General features: G+C 41.4%; 2 protein-coding genes across 5 annotated transcripts in view; one reads left to right on the top strand and one right to left on the bottom strand.

Moving 5' to 3' along the window:
• Positions 1-13,369, top strand: part of Kdm1a (lysine demethylase 1A) — a 53,493-nt gene that overhangs the window by 29,470 nt on the left and 10,654 nt on the right. For 2 of the 4 annotated variants that reach the window (XM_028875406.2, XM_028875404.2), the window contains 6 exons: positions 543-635; positions 1,544-1,650; positions 4,065-4,146; positions 6,178-6,272; positions 10,744-10,755; positions 13,000-13,142. In XM_028875406.2, coding sequence (XP_028731239.1) covers positions 543-635; positions 1,544-1,650; positions 4,065-4,146; positions 6,178-6,272; positions 10,744-10,755; positions 13,000-13,142 — 532 coding nt within the window. The remainder of the gene's footprint in view (positions 1-542; positions 636-1,543; positions 1,651-4,064; positions 4,147-6,177; positions 6,273-10,743; positions 10,756-12,999; positions 13,143-13,369) is intronic. The other 2 variants (XM_028875407.2, XM_028875405.2) reach the window with 1 other exon arrangement.
• Luzp1 (leucine zipper protein 1) overlaps positions 10,458-13,369 on the bottom strand; it is an 87,337-nt gene continuing 84,425 nt past the window's right edge. The window contains exon 4 of the mRNA XM_037203085.1: positions 10,458-12,774. Within this exon, the coding sequence (XP_037058980.1) occupies positions 12,769-12,774 (6 nt within the window). The 3' untranslated portion in view covers positions 10,458-12,768. The remainder of the gene's footprint in view (positions 12,775-13,369) is intronic.

Genomic DNA, 13,369 nt, shown 5'->3' with positions numbered 1-13,369 from the left:
GTAATATCATTTTAAAAATGCCAGTTTAGCCGGGCGTTGGTGGCGCACGCCTTTAATCCCAGCACTCGGAAGGCAGAGCCAGGCGGGATCTCTGTGAGTTCGAGGCCAGCCTGGGCTACCAAGTGAGCTCCAGGAAAGGCACAAAGCTACACAGAAAAACCCTGTCTCGAAAAACCAAAAAAAAATGCCAGTTTAGTCAGGTATGTGGGCACATGCCTATGACCTAAACATTCAGGAGGTGGAATCAGGAGGACCAGTAGTTGAAGGTTAGCTTCATCTATATAGCAAGTTTGAGGCCAGCCTCAACTTCATGAAACTCTGTCTCCAAACAGCAATACATGCCCCTCCCCCCAAATTTCTGTGCTGAGCATTTTGTACTGTTACAGCCTAATAGTTCTGTGACTTAGTTTGCTAAAGGTATCACATGACCAAGGGTCACATGAGTTGTGTATAGTGTGACTTCACATTGGAGAAAGAAGAGTTAGAAGAGCTTTTTGTTTAAACTGTTTTAAGTATAAACATGTTTTTAATTTACTCTACAGGTGATACTGTACTTGTCCACCGAGTTCACAGTTACTTAGAGCGCCATGGTCTTATCAACTTTGGCATCTATAAGAGGATAAAACCCTTACCAAGTAAGGACTCATCTACCAAATGAACTAAGTGATTTTTAGTAATCCTTGAGGCCTTTGTTTAATAATCATGATGCTGTGACATTTTACTTTTATTTATAAGATTCCACTAGTGAAAATATTCCCAATCTCATAAGTTAAATTTAAAATAAGATAAATAAATGTATATTTCCCTGGATTTCCTGTTTGAAAGGCCTTAGGAAAAGATTAATTTCCAATTTTTAAAAATTGGAATTATGGTCGGGGTGGTGGTGGGGTGGTGGTAGTGGAGTGGCGCACGCCTTCAATCCCAGCACTCGGGAGGCAGAGCCAGGTGAATCTCTGTGAGTTCAAGGCCAGCCTGGTCTATAGGGTGAGATCCAGGACAGGCACCAAAACTACACAGAGAAACCATGTCTCAAAACTAAAAAAACTAAAAAAAAAAAAAAAAAAAAAAAAAAAAACTATTAGAAATGTGGAAAGTCAGTTATGCAGGCAGGAAGTTTTGAGGCTTTCCTCTTAGATTCTTTTTCCTTTCTAAGTATTTGCCCTTTTCATGCTGTTTGAACAATGTCTGCCAGGGACCTAAGAGACAAAGATGTTCTAAAAAGAATTGAATAATTTTCAGCAGAAGTAAAACCCTTGAAGAGAAAATAGCTTATACTATTACAATTGGGAGTTAGGTGAGCAGGCCTGCCAGAGGTTAGGCCACAGAACTTCCCATTCCTGGCTAATGCAACCCTTAGAGTGTTGAATTCATTTTTTACAAGTTTCAGACATTTGTTATTTTCACAGTTTCTACAGTTTGAAAGTAACTGAATTATTTAAGGCATTATGTTAAGAAACCAGAAATTTTCATGAGGGGGAAATATACAAACTCGGAACTACAACAAAATATTGTTATTTTTTTGTTCTTTTTTTCTCCCTTTTAGCTAAAAAGACAGGAAAGGTGATTATTATAGGTTCAGGGGTTTCTGGCTTAGCAGCAGCTCGACAGCTACAGAGTTTTGGGATGGATGTCACACTTCTGGAAGCCAGGGTAAGAACTGTACTTGGGATTAGAGACTTGACCTAATGGAAGCATGATAAGGGGTACCTGTTGCAAATTAAAGAATTGGACAATTTGTGCTCGCCAAGTACTGTAATGTACTAGAATATTTTGGGATACCGTGTAGTGGGTAAAGTTGTTCCTGTAGCTTTTACTTACATTATGATTGTTTGATGCTAGGAATCAAACTGAGCCTTGCACATAGGAACCAGATTTTCTACCATTGATCTATGTTTCTCAATAGAGTATTTTTGACAACAAATTTTTAGAAAATGATCAGTGAGTATGTGTAAATAATTTCAGATTATTTTTTACCATTAGCACTACTTGTCTGTGTCTTTTTCTCTGTTTTGAGATTTATAATTATGTGTTTTATGCATATATCTGTGTGGATATATGTACATGTGAGTACAGGTTCCCAAGGAATACAGGAGAGGGCATCAGATCTCCTGAACTCGATTACAGCTGGTTGTGAGCCACTCAATGTGGGTGCTGAGAACTGAACTCAGGTCCTCTGCAAGAGCATCCAGTGCTCTTAACCCCTAAGTTATCTCTCCAGCCCCTGTAGTTACCTAGCTTTTTAATTTGGAGTGTTCATAAACTAACTTTTTGTAGGAGACCATACGTTTCAGTGATATATTATATTGTTTGCTAGACGGGGAGAAGGAATTTTCTTAGGTCTTTTAGAAAAGACCTGGTAAAGCCCAGAGAATTGGTTATATTCAATATTATTCCTGGATCTGGAAATGGAAACTTCAGGTAGGAAAAGTTGGTGGCACATCACTTCAGAAAACTGTTATGAAAATGATTTTTATAAATTTAAATTCATAATTTTTTGTATTTTACCTTCCAGTGGCTTAAAGATTTTAGTTAAAAAAATAAAAGAACCCTTACTTCTTAGTAACCTAACCACTTTCAAAATTTTTGTAAAATCCTTAAAGTATTATGTATATTTCATTCAAAATTACTTTTCATAAAGTGTTAATTTTTTTTAAGTGCTCTTTTTTTTTAAAGATTTATTTATTTATTTATTTATTTATTTATTTATTTATTTATTATGTATACAGTGTTCTGTCTGCACATATCCTTGCAAGCCAGAAGAGGGCACCAGATCTCATTACAGATGGTTGTGAGCCACCATGTGGTTGCTGGGAATTGAACTCAGGACCTCTGGAAGAACAAGCAGTGCTCTTAACCTCTGAGCCATCTCTCCAGCCCCTTTAAATGCTCTTCTTAAATAGAATGTGGAGAAATAAAAATCATTTCCCCAATATACTGTTACTGGAAAAACCTTTTAATTTCAGAGACCTTTTTTCTATGTACTCTATCTACTGTGTGTTAAGAGTAAAGGAATGCTTTACGGGCCATTTGTGATTGTTCCCACATGGATTATAATCTAACTTGCAAGGTTTTGTTTTGCCTTTTTTGTTGTGTGTTTCAAGTTTGTGGAATACTTTGATATTTTCCATAATTTTATCACTATAGCTCAGTAAAGTTTTTTATCCCTAAAACCTTAATCGACAGACGTAACCCTGGGCCTCTTAAGGAGTAAATGCTATGTTACCAGTTTGTGTTCAGTAGACATGGTTCCTGGGTTGCTTGGGAGAGAACATTAGAGAAGTAATCCACCAAAAGATCCAGTTACAACAGCCAGTGTACCTGTAGTCCAGACAGCTTGGACTTATGTGAGCCCAGCAGTTTAAAACTAGCCAGGGCAACTTGGTGAAACAGCCCCATTACAGGTCCTCCCTCTCCCCATTGCAGGTGTTCCCTCTCCAATTACAGGTCCTCCCCCCATTACAGATGGTAGTGATTCCACTGCGAGCATCAGATCATGGTGGTAGAAAGTTGATGTTTAGTGTTGGATTTTATAAGCATGGAGTTTCTCTCTGAATGGGCCTTGTGCGTCCTGGACAGTTAGAGCAGCTGGGCAGGATGTGGAACTGTCTGACTGTCAACATTGTTTCCTTTCACATCATTTCTGACATTCATGCTTGTTGCTACCTTTCTTTCCCTCATCTTTTTTTTTTTTTTAAAGATTTAAATATTATGTATACAATATTCCTCCTGCATGTTGCCTGCAGGCCAGAAGAGGGCACCAGATCTTATTATCTATGGTTGTGAGCCACCATGTGGTTGCTGGAAATTGAACTCAGGACCTCTGGAAGAACAGCCACTGTTCTTACCTCTGAGCCACCTCACCAGCCCCATCCTTCATCTCTTTCTTTCCCTCATCTTGAGGTTATCATTGGTTTGTGTTTAGTGCACACGGTACTGTTTATTGATAAGTGTAAACTCAGAATAATACTTTTCTTGTTCTATTATGAAAGATTAAATCCTGGTATGCTGACTTACTGTGGTTAAAACAGAATAAATGACTTTGGTCATTTGATTTCTAAAAACAGGATCGTGTAGGTGGACGGGTTGCTACATTTCGAAAAGGAAACTATGTAGCTGATCTTGGAGCCATGGTAGTAACAGGTCTTGGTAAGTAGTTTTAGTTTGATACTGTGATACACAATCTAAGACAGATAGACCTTAAATTTAAACCATTAGTTTTATAATATACTGGTTATGGTGTTGTGTTAGTTTTCTTTGCCAGTAACACACCACAGACAGTGAGTCATAGGACACACCACAGACAGACAGTGAGTCATAGGACACACCAAAGACAGACAGTGAGTCATAGGACACCACAGACAGACAGTGAGTCATAGGGACACATTGCAGACAGACAGTTGAGTCATAAGGACATCTCAGAGACAAAGAGTCATACAGATACCACAGACAAATCATAGGGACATGTCACAGACAGTGTCATAATGAATAAGTTAAGCCAAGCTTGGTGGCACACACCTTTAATCCCAGCACTTGGGAGGCAGATCTTTGTGAGTTCGATGTCAGCCTGGTCTACAGAGAGAGTCCCAGGACAGCCAGGCTTCTTATACAGAGAAACCCTGTCTCAAAAAACCAAAAAGAAAGAAGTTTATTTTCCTTATAGTTGTACTAGGCCAAAGGGGCAGTGATCTGATAGACTTCTTACTGATGGTCTTGAGGTACTTAGGTCACATGGCAGGAAACAGGGCCTTTAGGTCTGTATGTGCCTTTAGTTTCCACCTTTCTAACCAAGGCTAGTAAGATTCAATGAAGGAACTATGATAGTTTGTCTTTTTTTGTTTGGTTGGTTGGTTTTGTTTGGTATCTCAAACACACAGAGTCCTGGGGTTAAACGCATGTGTCACCACATCCCGACTTTGCTTTGTTTTTTGAGACAGTTTCTCTGTGTAGCCTTGACTGTTCTAGAACTCACTTTGTAGACCAGGTTGTCCTCGAATTGGGAATTAAACTCCAGGCTGAGTAGTTGTTGTTTTTGTTGCTGTTGTTTTTGTTTTTTTTAGAATTATTTATTTATTATGTATACAGAAGAGGATGCCAGATCTCATTACAGATGGTTGTGAGCCACCATGTGGTTGCTGGGAATTGAACTCAGGACCTCTGGATGAGCAGTCAATGCTCTTAACCTCTGAGCCATCTCTCCAGCCCTCCAGGCTGAGTTTTGAGGGGGCAAAATATATTCAAATCATAGTAAGTCCTTATAGCCTATTAATAGGAGGTAAATTGCTAAATATCTTTTCTGAAAGCTGAAAATGTAAATTGTACAAGCCTTTTGATACTGGGTGTCTTTTTCTAATTCAAAGAAATTATCCTAAGGAAACACAGACAAGTGAACAATGTTGTGTTTGAATCATTTCCAACATGACATTGTTTATAATGGCAGAGCATTAGAAACCATATTAGAAGATTAAATTACTATATAGTAAAACATGTGTATCCACTAGCTCGATAGCATACATAACATAGTGTTTATAATGTATTACTAAGTTAAAACTTTCATAGAATGGGTTATAATTCTTTTATGTAAAGTCTAACTCTATACTCCTAAATTGTAGAAGGATCTGTAATAAAATGTTAACTTAGAGAATTATGAGTATTAACATTTAGGGTTCCTCTGTGTAGTCCTGGCTGTCCTAGAACTCACCCTGTAGACCAGGCTGGCCTTGGAACTCACAGAGATCTGCCTGCCTCTGTCTCCTGCGTGCTGGGATTAAATGCATACACCACCACTGCCCAGCTAAGTTAACATTTTTTGTTGTTGTTGTTGGCCTTACACGTTTCTTACTGTGAGCTTTAAAATAGAAGATGTGATCGACACCCTACATTTTCAGCTGTTTTATTCCTTTATTATTTTGGCTGCTGGGGGTCCAACTCAGTGCCTTAAAAATGGGAGACAAGCTCTAGTACTGAACTCAGTCCCTAGCCTTTGCTTACTTGACAGGTTGTCTCATTACATAGCCAGAGCTGGCCTTGAACACTCAAACCTCCTGCCTTAAAAGTGCTGCAACACTGACGTAGGCCACCAAGGCTGGGCTTAGCATTTTTTTATTTTCAGTAAAGAAATTTTGACTTTGAGGTTTTTCTTTTCAAGGATAGGCTGAATTTGTTTGAGTTTTTTTCTAGGAGGAAATCCCATGGCTGTTGTCAGCAAACAAGTAAACATGGAACTGGCAAAGATCAAGCAAAAATGCCCACTTTATGAAGCTAATGGACAAGCTGTAAGTTGATGACAAACAGAGCTTTTCAAAATTTCTGTGATTCAGTTGGAAATAATTTCAGGGGATTCTGTTACTGAGCATGACATGAATCTACAGACTGAGAAACAATTGGCATTTTTCTGACTATTTTCTTAACTCTGAGCAATATAGGAAGGGATGATGGTACGTGTGCAAATTTACATGTCTGCTTAGGCATTTGTCTGTAGGTATTTACTGAAGGCTGGCCACCTCGTTCATTGGCCCTGGCCACTTACTGAATTAAACCTGCTTCTTCATATTTGTGTGCTGTGCCTCCATCGTGTGCTTAAGCTCTGTGTGCTGTGTCCATCCACTTTGTACAGACTCAGGCCTCTGCCAGACTAGTATGCCGCCAGATGGTGATACTCACCCAGAAGTAGAGCAAGGTTAAAGTGTCTATGGTCAGAGGCCTAGGAGCTTCTTGTCCTTGATGTGAGAGTAGCAGGGACGTAGTGATTGGTCTGAGAAATGTGAGGGAGTGAGGCACGGTCAGGCAGGCTTAGGTTGCCCTGGCAGTCCTGATTTTGCAGGCACGAGTCAGATTCAGAAGTTTGTGTTTAGCAGAAATTTTGCCAACTCCCCTGTCAGGATGAGAGTCCTTTGAGACTGTAAGCATATTGTTAACTTTGTATTTTGAGGAAGAAAATTTTGCTATGTATTGGATATGTCATGGTTTAGCTATTGTTACTACTTGAGTTTTTTGTGATGATCTCAAGGGACATCCTTATTTATCCTAGCTGCTTTGGGTTTTTATGGCTTGATGTTCCTGAAATGCCTCGGGTCGTGTCCACCACATGTCCAGAGCTTGGGAGAAACACCTAACAAAATAAACAGGGTAGAATGAGAGAGAGAGAAGAGAAGAAGAGTAGAGGTTAACTTACTGAATTATTTGATAAAGGTCAGTAAAGGATATTAAAGTTGAGGACCGTTCTCTACTTCACTCTAGTGGGACTCGGTTGGAAATAACCCTCCTCCGTTTTTTATTATGGAAATTTAAAAATATTACAAAAGTAAGAAGAGTACTATAGCCGGGCGGTGGTGGCGCACACCTTTAATCCCAGCACTCGGGAGGCAGAGCCAGGCGGATCTCTGTGAGTTCGAGGCCAGCCTGGGCTACCAAGTGAGCCCCAGGAAAGGCGCAAAGCTACACAGAGAAACCCTGTCTCAAAAAAAAAAAACAAAAAAAAAAAAAAAAAAAAAAGAAAAAAGAAGAAGAAGAAGAGTACTATAATGAACTCCAATTTGTTTAATTTGTCCTGTTTCTGCTTTGGGGAGAGAGAATCTGAAGAATCTATTACCCAGAAGTCTATCAGCAACACTAAGTTGAAGCAGATTTGCTAAGGGTTAGGGAGAACCAATTGCTACAGAAGAGTCAAGGGGCAAGAGGGTGGGGGTGTGGGAGTGACTGGTGGGACAGGGTGGAGAGGGAGGGAGCACGTTTGTGAGATCAGAGTAGGACTTCAGTCTGTGTTGTAGTCTGGGCCTGAGGAAGGTGAGTAGGTGCAGAGGTCTCTGAGGGAAGGATGGAGCTCATCCTGGTGAGGCAAGAAGACAAGCTGCAGTGTAGGACAAGGCCTTGCTGTGGAGGTGCTGGGAGTGGAGTTTGGCGCAGGGGAAGTGACAGGATGAGATAGGTGTTTGAGGTCAGTAGCAGGAAAGAGCCTGGCCGGGGTAAGGAAACAAGGCACCAGTAGAGATACCCAGAGAAGTCCTTTTAGTGTAAGATAAGCTTTTCTGTGACTGGCTCCTGAGCCTCCTACCTGAGCTGCCCAAGTGCTGAGATAACAGGCCTGTGCTACCTAGTACAGATCAGCTGACATTGGTGTTTGCTGTGTCCAGGAAGAGACCCAGGCCCTCAGGCTTCTAGGCAGTTGCTCTATCACTGATCCTTAGTGCTCAGTGCTCTGCCTCTTGTGAGTTTGTTACTGGTGATTGCATTTCTGTGTTCAAGTTCTCTCTAAGCATGGTCGCCATCTGTCCTGACACAGTATGGGATAAGATAAACAGCTAGCATAAGAACCTAAGTGTGCAACACCAACCGTGTTATAGAAGGCTGTGTGCTGTGTTCTAGCTTGAGCTCCCCATCAGAGGTCCAGCCCTTTGGGGAGCATTTGATAGTTTGAACCAGGGATATGGTTTTTCCCCCATTTATTTTTTTAGATTTATTTATTTTATTTTATGTGTAGGGCGTTTGCCTGTATGTATATCTATGCACAGTATGTGTACCTGTTGCCCATGGAGGTCAGAAGGTGTTGGATCCCCTGGTACTGGAATTACAGATGGTTGTAAAATATCATGTGGGTGCTGAGTATCGAACCTGGGTCCTTTACAAAAGCAGCATCTGCTCTTAATTTCTGAGCCATCTCTCCAGCCCAGGGTGGTTCTTTTTTTTTTTTTCCCCCTTAGTCCATTTATTTGTATTTGGTGCACTGGTGTGAGGGTGTCATATCCTCCAGAACTGGAGTTAGACAGTTGTGAGCCATCATGTGGTGCTGGGAATTGAACCTGTGTTCTCTGGAGGAGCAGCCAGTGCTCTTAACCACTGAGCCATCTCTTCAGCCCCAAGTGATGATTCTTTAGGCATTTTAGTTTTGGAAAGAGTTCTTCGTGGCTTTGAGTTCCTCTTGCCTTATGTAAGAAGCCATGTTAATGTCTGTTTTTCTCTGTCTCCAGTGGTATAGCTCAGTGAGAATTCGGAACTACTGACCTGTAGACTAGCTTTTCACTTAAATGACAGGTACAAAGAACCTTGCTTGTATGCTTATTATTAAAAATGATGCTTTGTGCCTTTAGAAATATAAAGAGTTAAGTGGGTAAGTTTTTTTTTTTTTTCTTCTCTTTTTGCAGAATGGATAACTGTAGCTCCCATGTATTTCCCTAAAGCCACCATGGTCAGTACCCAAGAAACAGTTTGTTGCTTGGTGTTCTAGCTCAGGTTCCAATGCTTGTTAAGTTACATCTGCCTGATTTGTCAGCAAGATAGATGGGCCAGAGTAAGGGTGTGCAGTAAGTACCATGATTGCCTGTGTGACTGTATCTGCTAAGTCTCCTCTTCAGAGAGGGCATGGTGGTGCACGCCTTTAATCCCAGCATTTAGGGGACAGACTCAGGTGGATCTTTGTGAGCTCAAGTCCCGCCTGGTCTACAGAACAAGTTCTAGAACAGCCAGGGCTACAAAGAGAAACCCTATCTTGAAAAGCCAAGATTTTAAAAAAGAGTGTAGAGGGTGGAGTGTTACGGAAATCACAGGTAGTGTTGCTTAAGGACATAGCTCCATACCCAGCCATTTTTTGTTTTAAGAAACAAATGTAGATGGTTGTTTGTTGTTACTATTTATTTTTTGTATTTGTGTGTTATATATGTGTGTGCAGGTTTTATACATGTTTGGGGCGTGAGTGTACATAAGAGGTTGGTGTCTCCATCTCTCACTCTCCACCTTATTTTTGAGACAGGCTCTCTCACGGAAGCTGTTTTGGCTGGCCAGCAAGCCCTAGGGATTCTCCTGTCTCTGTCTCCCCTGTACAGGATTCTATTTTTATGTGAATTCCGGATTCATGTCCTCTGCTTGTGTGGCAGACACTTTACAGAATTAAGCATCTTATTCCCCCTGCACCTGTTGTTAAACTATTAAAAACATCCTGAGAACGCTCTCTAAAACAATAGATCACTATTCTGTGTGGTCCTCCATGGGCAGCTAGACTGTTGGGCTTCAGTGTTTGCCTTGACAGTGAAAGTTTTAATTGTTGGACATGTAAAATAGAACATTTGGAACTGGCCTTTTAGCAATGGATTCAATATTTCAATGCATTAAAAACACATTTGGGTTTCCCCGGTCAGTATTGGTTTGCCAATGTATGTTACTTGCCATTCATTTCCAATGAATGCTAAAGTTAATGGAGAACAGCCCGGCTTCAGCACTTGCCCCTACTTGCACTGGCAACGTTAGCATCACTGTAATTGCTCACCTGGGCAGAAATGCCTGGTTGCCTGTATAATCCCATAATCTGGTTGCCTCACCTAATCTCATAAAGCTGAGCCTTGGGTCTAAGTGGGTACCGGACATGCAGTCTTGTCATCTGGTGTCAGTCAAACGTGGCAGTACTCCTGTGGTTTGAGTTTGATTTGTTTGATTTTCTTGTTACTGTTGTGTGTTTTCTGTTCTTTGAGTTTTGCTTTTATTACTCACTGCTTTCTCACCACTACTCCCCACCCCGCCTTTTTTAAATTGCCCCCCACTCCCTGGCCATTTCTATGCCTTGACTTTCCCATTTTAGTCTCTGTACAGTCTGTTCCTTATTTCTCCAGCGGTTGCAGCTTCTAAGCTAACAGAATGCTTCTGTCATGCTATGTGTTTAAAGCCTTGATTTTACTGCTGTCATACAAAACTAAACTTGACGTGGCTGTTGGGCTGTTATTTACAGTTTATTTCTCCCTCTGCTGCACTGGTTAAAAGGACACTGTCAAGGTATTTTTTCATAATTTTTCAAATCATTTTCTCACTGTTTACAGTAACCCATTAAAAGCTTAACACAAATCTTTTCCTTTTAATGATCCTCTCCATCACACATTCACACTGGTTGTTGTTGTAGAGTTGCGCCTGTATGTTGGACTGGTGCTGTTTGAGTTTTTGTCATTGAAAGCGCATGTAAAACATCAGTTTTTTGTGGGGAGTGTGGGTGGGAAAGGGGGAAGTGTAACGAATCAAGCAGGCTGCTCAGAAAATAGAGGGAAGAAACAAAAGGTCAATTTGGTCCCTCTAACCTTGACAGTGTCCCTTTAAATATTTCTCTACCACCACCCTAGACCCAGTTACTGAACCTGAGTGCTGGGTGTCTCTCAGTATAAACTCCCTTATGTGACTGTCACCCTAACCACAAAGATTAAAGCTTGTCTGAAGCAAGCCATCCAGTTGGCACTAGAAGAGCTTTAATCTGTCCCATTTGCGTTCTTGTGTTTTGGCACATTGCGCCCCATGGTAGAGGCATATGTGGTCTAATCCCTCTTGCTAGAGCATCCTCTTGTAGGGCATTTTAGAAATCTGCATAGAAACACTCCAGGAAAAGCAGTCTTGCAAGTAACATTGGACAGCTGTGTAGAGTTTATATTCAAGTGTGATTGTCTCCCCTTTGGAAGGAAAGATTAACTGTAGAGTGCTAGGACCATCCTCTGTAGTACATTGCAGGGTTGCACTGGAAAGAGCAAGTTCCTGGGCAGAATTTCATTTTGAGTTACTCTATACAGGGCCATCACATCTCGGAGAAAAAGTAACTGATGAGCACTGAATGAAATTCATGACAAGAGGGTCTCTGAACAGCTCTAATAGGTGCAGTCAGAGCAAACAGGACCAAGAGCTCTTTCCCTGTGGAAATGGGTCAGCCAGATGCTCTAATCCCCCAGCCCCGGCCGGGGACTATAGCACTGCATAATGACACCAAGCATCTGAAGCCTGGTTCTCTACCTCCTTTCTCTCCACAAGCCAGAGTACTGGAGTTGAGATTTCCTTTGGTCTGGGAGTAGCTAGTTCTTGGTGAGAGCCTCCTCTGTCCTTGAGGCATTCAGCATGGCTCTGGTTGTCACTTGTATCTGTGGTGTTCACAGAACCAAAGCAGAGCTGCTTTGGCCCTCTTCCCCTTCTCTTTTAGTAAAAGTTACCCTGTTTTGACAGGTCGTCTTTGCCACACCAGTCGCCCATCTCATGGGGTTACCTTCAAGGGGTGTGGTCGAGTGCGTTCCTCCATTATATTTGCAAGTGCAAAATTGAAGTGGCCTCTTCCATGGTGATCTTGTCAGTAGTCACTTCGTACCAAACACCTCAGGCTTGGTGCTTACTAGAGCTTATTTTAGTGCTCTGTTTTCTCGTTCCCTATTTTAGGTTGATTGCAAAGTGAAGTCTGTATTTTAAATCCTCTTTCCCACCTAGTGCCCAGTCCTGGCAAAAGATGCTTCTCTTAGACGTGCTTTGTTGTCTGCCACTGTTGCTGTGAATCCAGCAGTGCAGATAGACTCCTCGGGCAAAGCTAAGATGTAACAGGGGTGATGAACTGATGCTGTCAGTAGGCTGCACAGAATGGTCTAGGTCAGTTGGAGGACTGCTTCGAAGTGTGTTCCCTTCCTCTACCACAGCAAGGAGCCAGACCTTGTGGTAACTGAGTTTATTCCTAGTCTAAGCTTTGACGTTCACCTCTGAAGCTGAAATCCATTATTACCATGTGAAAGAGAAAGGTGCTGGTGTGTTATTGTCAACACCATGAATTTGACTTCTGTTTCCTACATCTTTGAACAGGTAACTGGAGCCTCTTCTTCCCCTTTTGCTCTGATTTTGGAAGGTCTTCTGGTGTGTGGTCATAGTCTTTGTTCTCTGGGACTTTGCCAGTGTGTCCTTTGCATGTCAGCGCAGCTCAGCTCGGTGCACCTTGTGCTTCATGTAACTTCAGCTAGTGCCGCTGCAGGTCTTGTGCCTGTGACTGTAGGTTGAGTCCTAGCTCTGAGGGAACAAGTGGGAGAGAGGGAAATATTTCAGGCCTGAAACATCTCATATCTCATTTAAATGGATTTAACCACTTCATAGAAAAAGTCAAATCATTGTCCTCAAAGGTTTTCCTTTGAAATACATATTTTGCCCTCTTAAACTGTAGAACATTTTTGTGTGTTCATGGATGACTGTGCTTAGTTTGATAAGGACCAACTCTGCTATACTTCATATTTTCAGGTTCCAAAAGAGAAAGATGAAATGGTAGAACAAGAATTTAACCGATTGCTAGAAGCCACCTCTTACCTTAGTCATCAGCTAGATTTCAACGTCCTCAATAATAAGCCTGTATCCCTTGGCCAGGCCTTGGAGGTTGTCATTCAGTAAGTACTCTGAAACTTTATCATATAGTGAATTCCATTTACAGAGAGATCGCTATTTCTAAGTTTTTTCATGTCTTATTTGATCTAATTTTTACATATATTCATGTGAACTTTTAAAGTCTGAAGTCAGGGCTGAAGAGATGGCTTAGTGGTTAAGAGCACTGGCTGCTCCTTCAACCAACCTGGGTTCCTAGCGCCCACTGTGAGTGGTAACTCATAACCGTCAC

The sequence above is a fragment of the Peromyscus leucopus genome, chromosome 2 (assembly GCF_004664715.2).
Source record: "Peromyscus leucopus breed LL Stock chromosome 2, UCI_PerLeu_2.1, whole genome shotgun sequence".
Classification (NCBI taxonomy): Eukaryota; Metazoa; Chordata; class Mammalia; order Rodentia; family Cricetidae; genus Peromyscus; species Peromyscus leucopus.
This window is presented reverse-complemented; position numbering and strand designations above follow the sequence as displayed.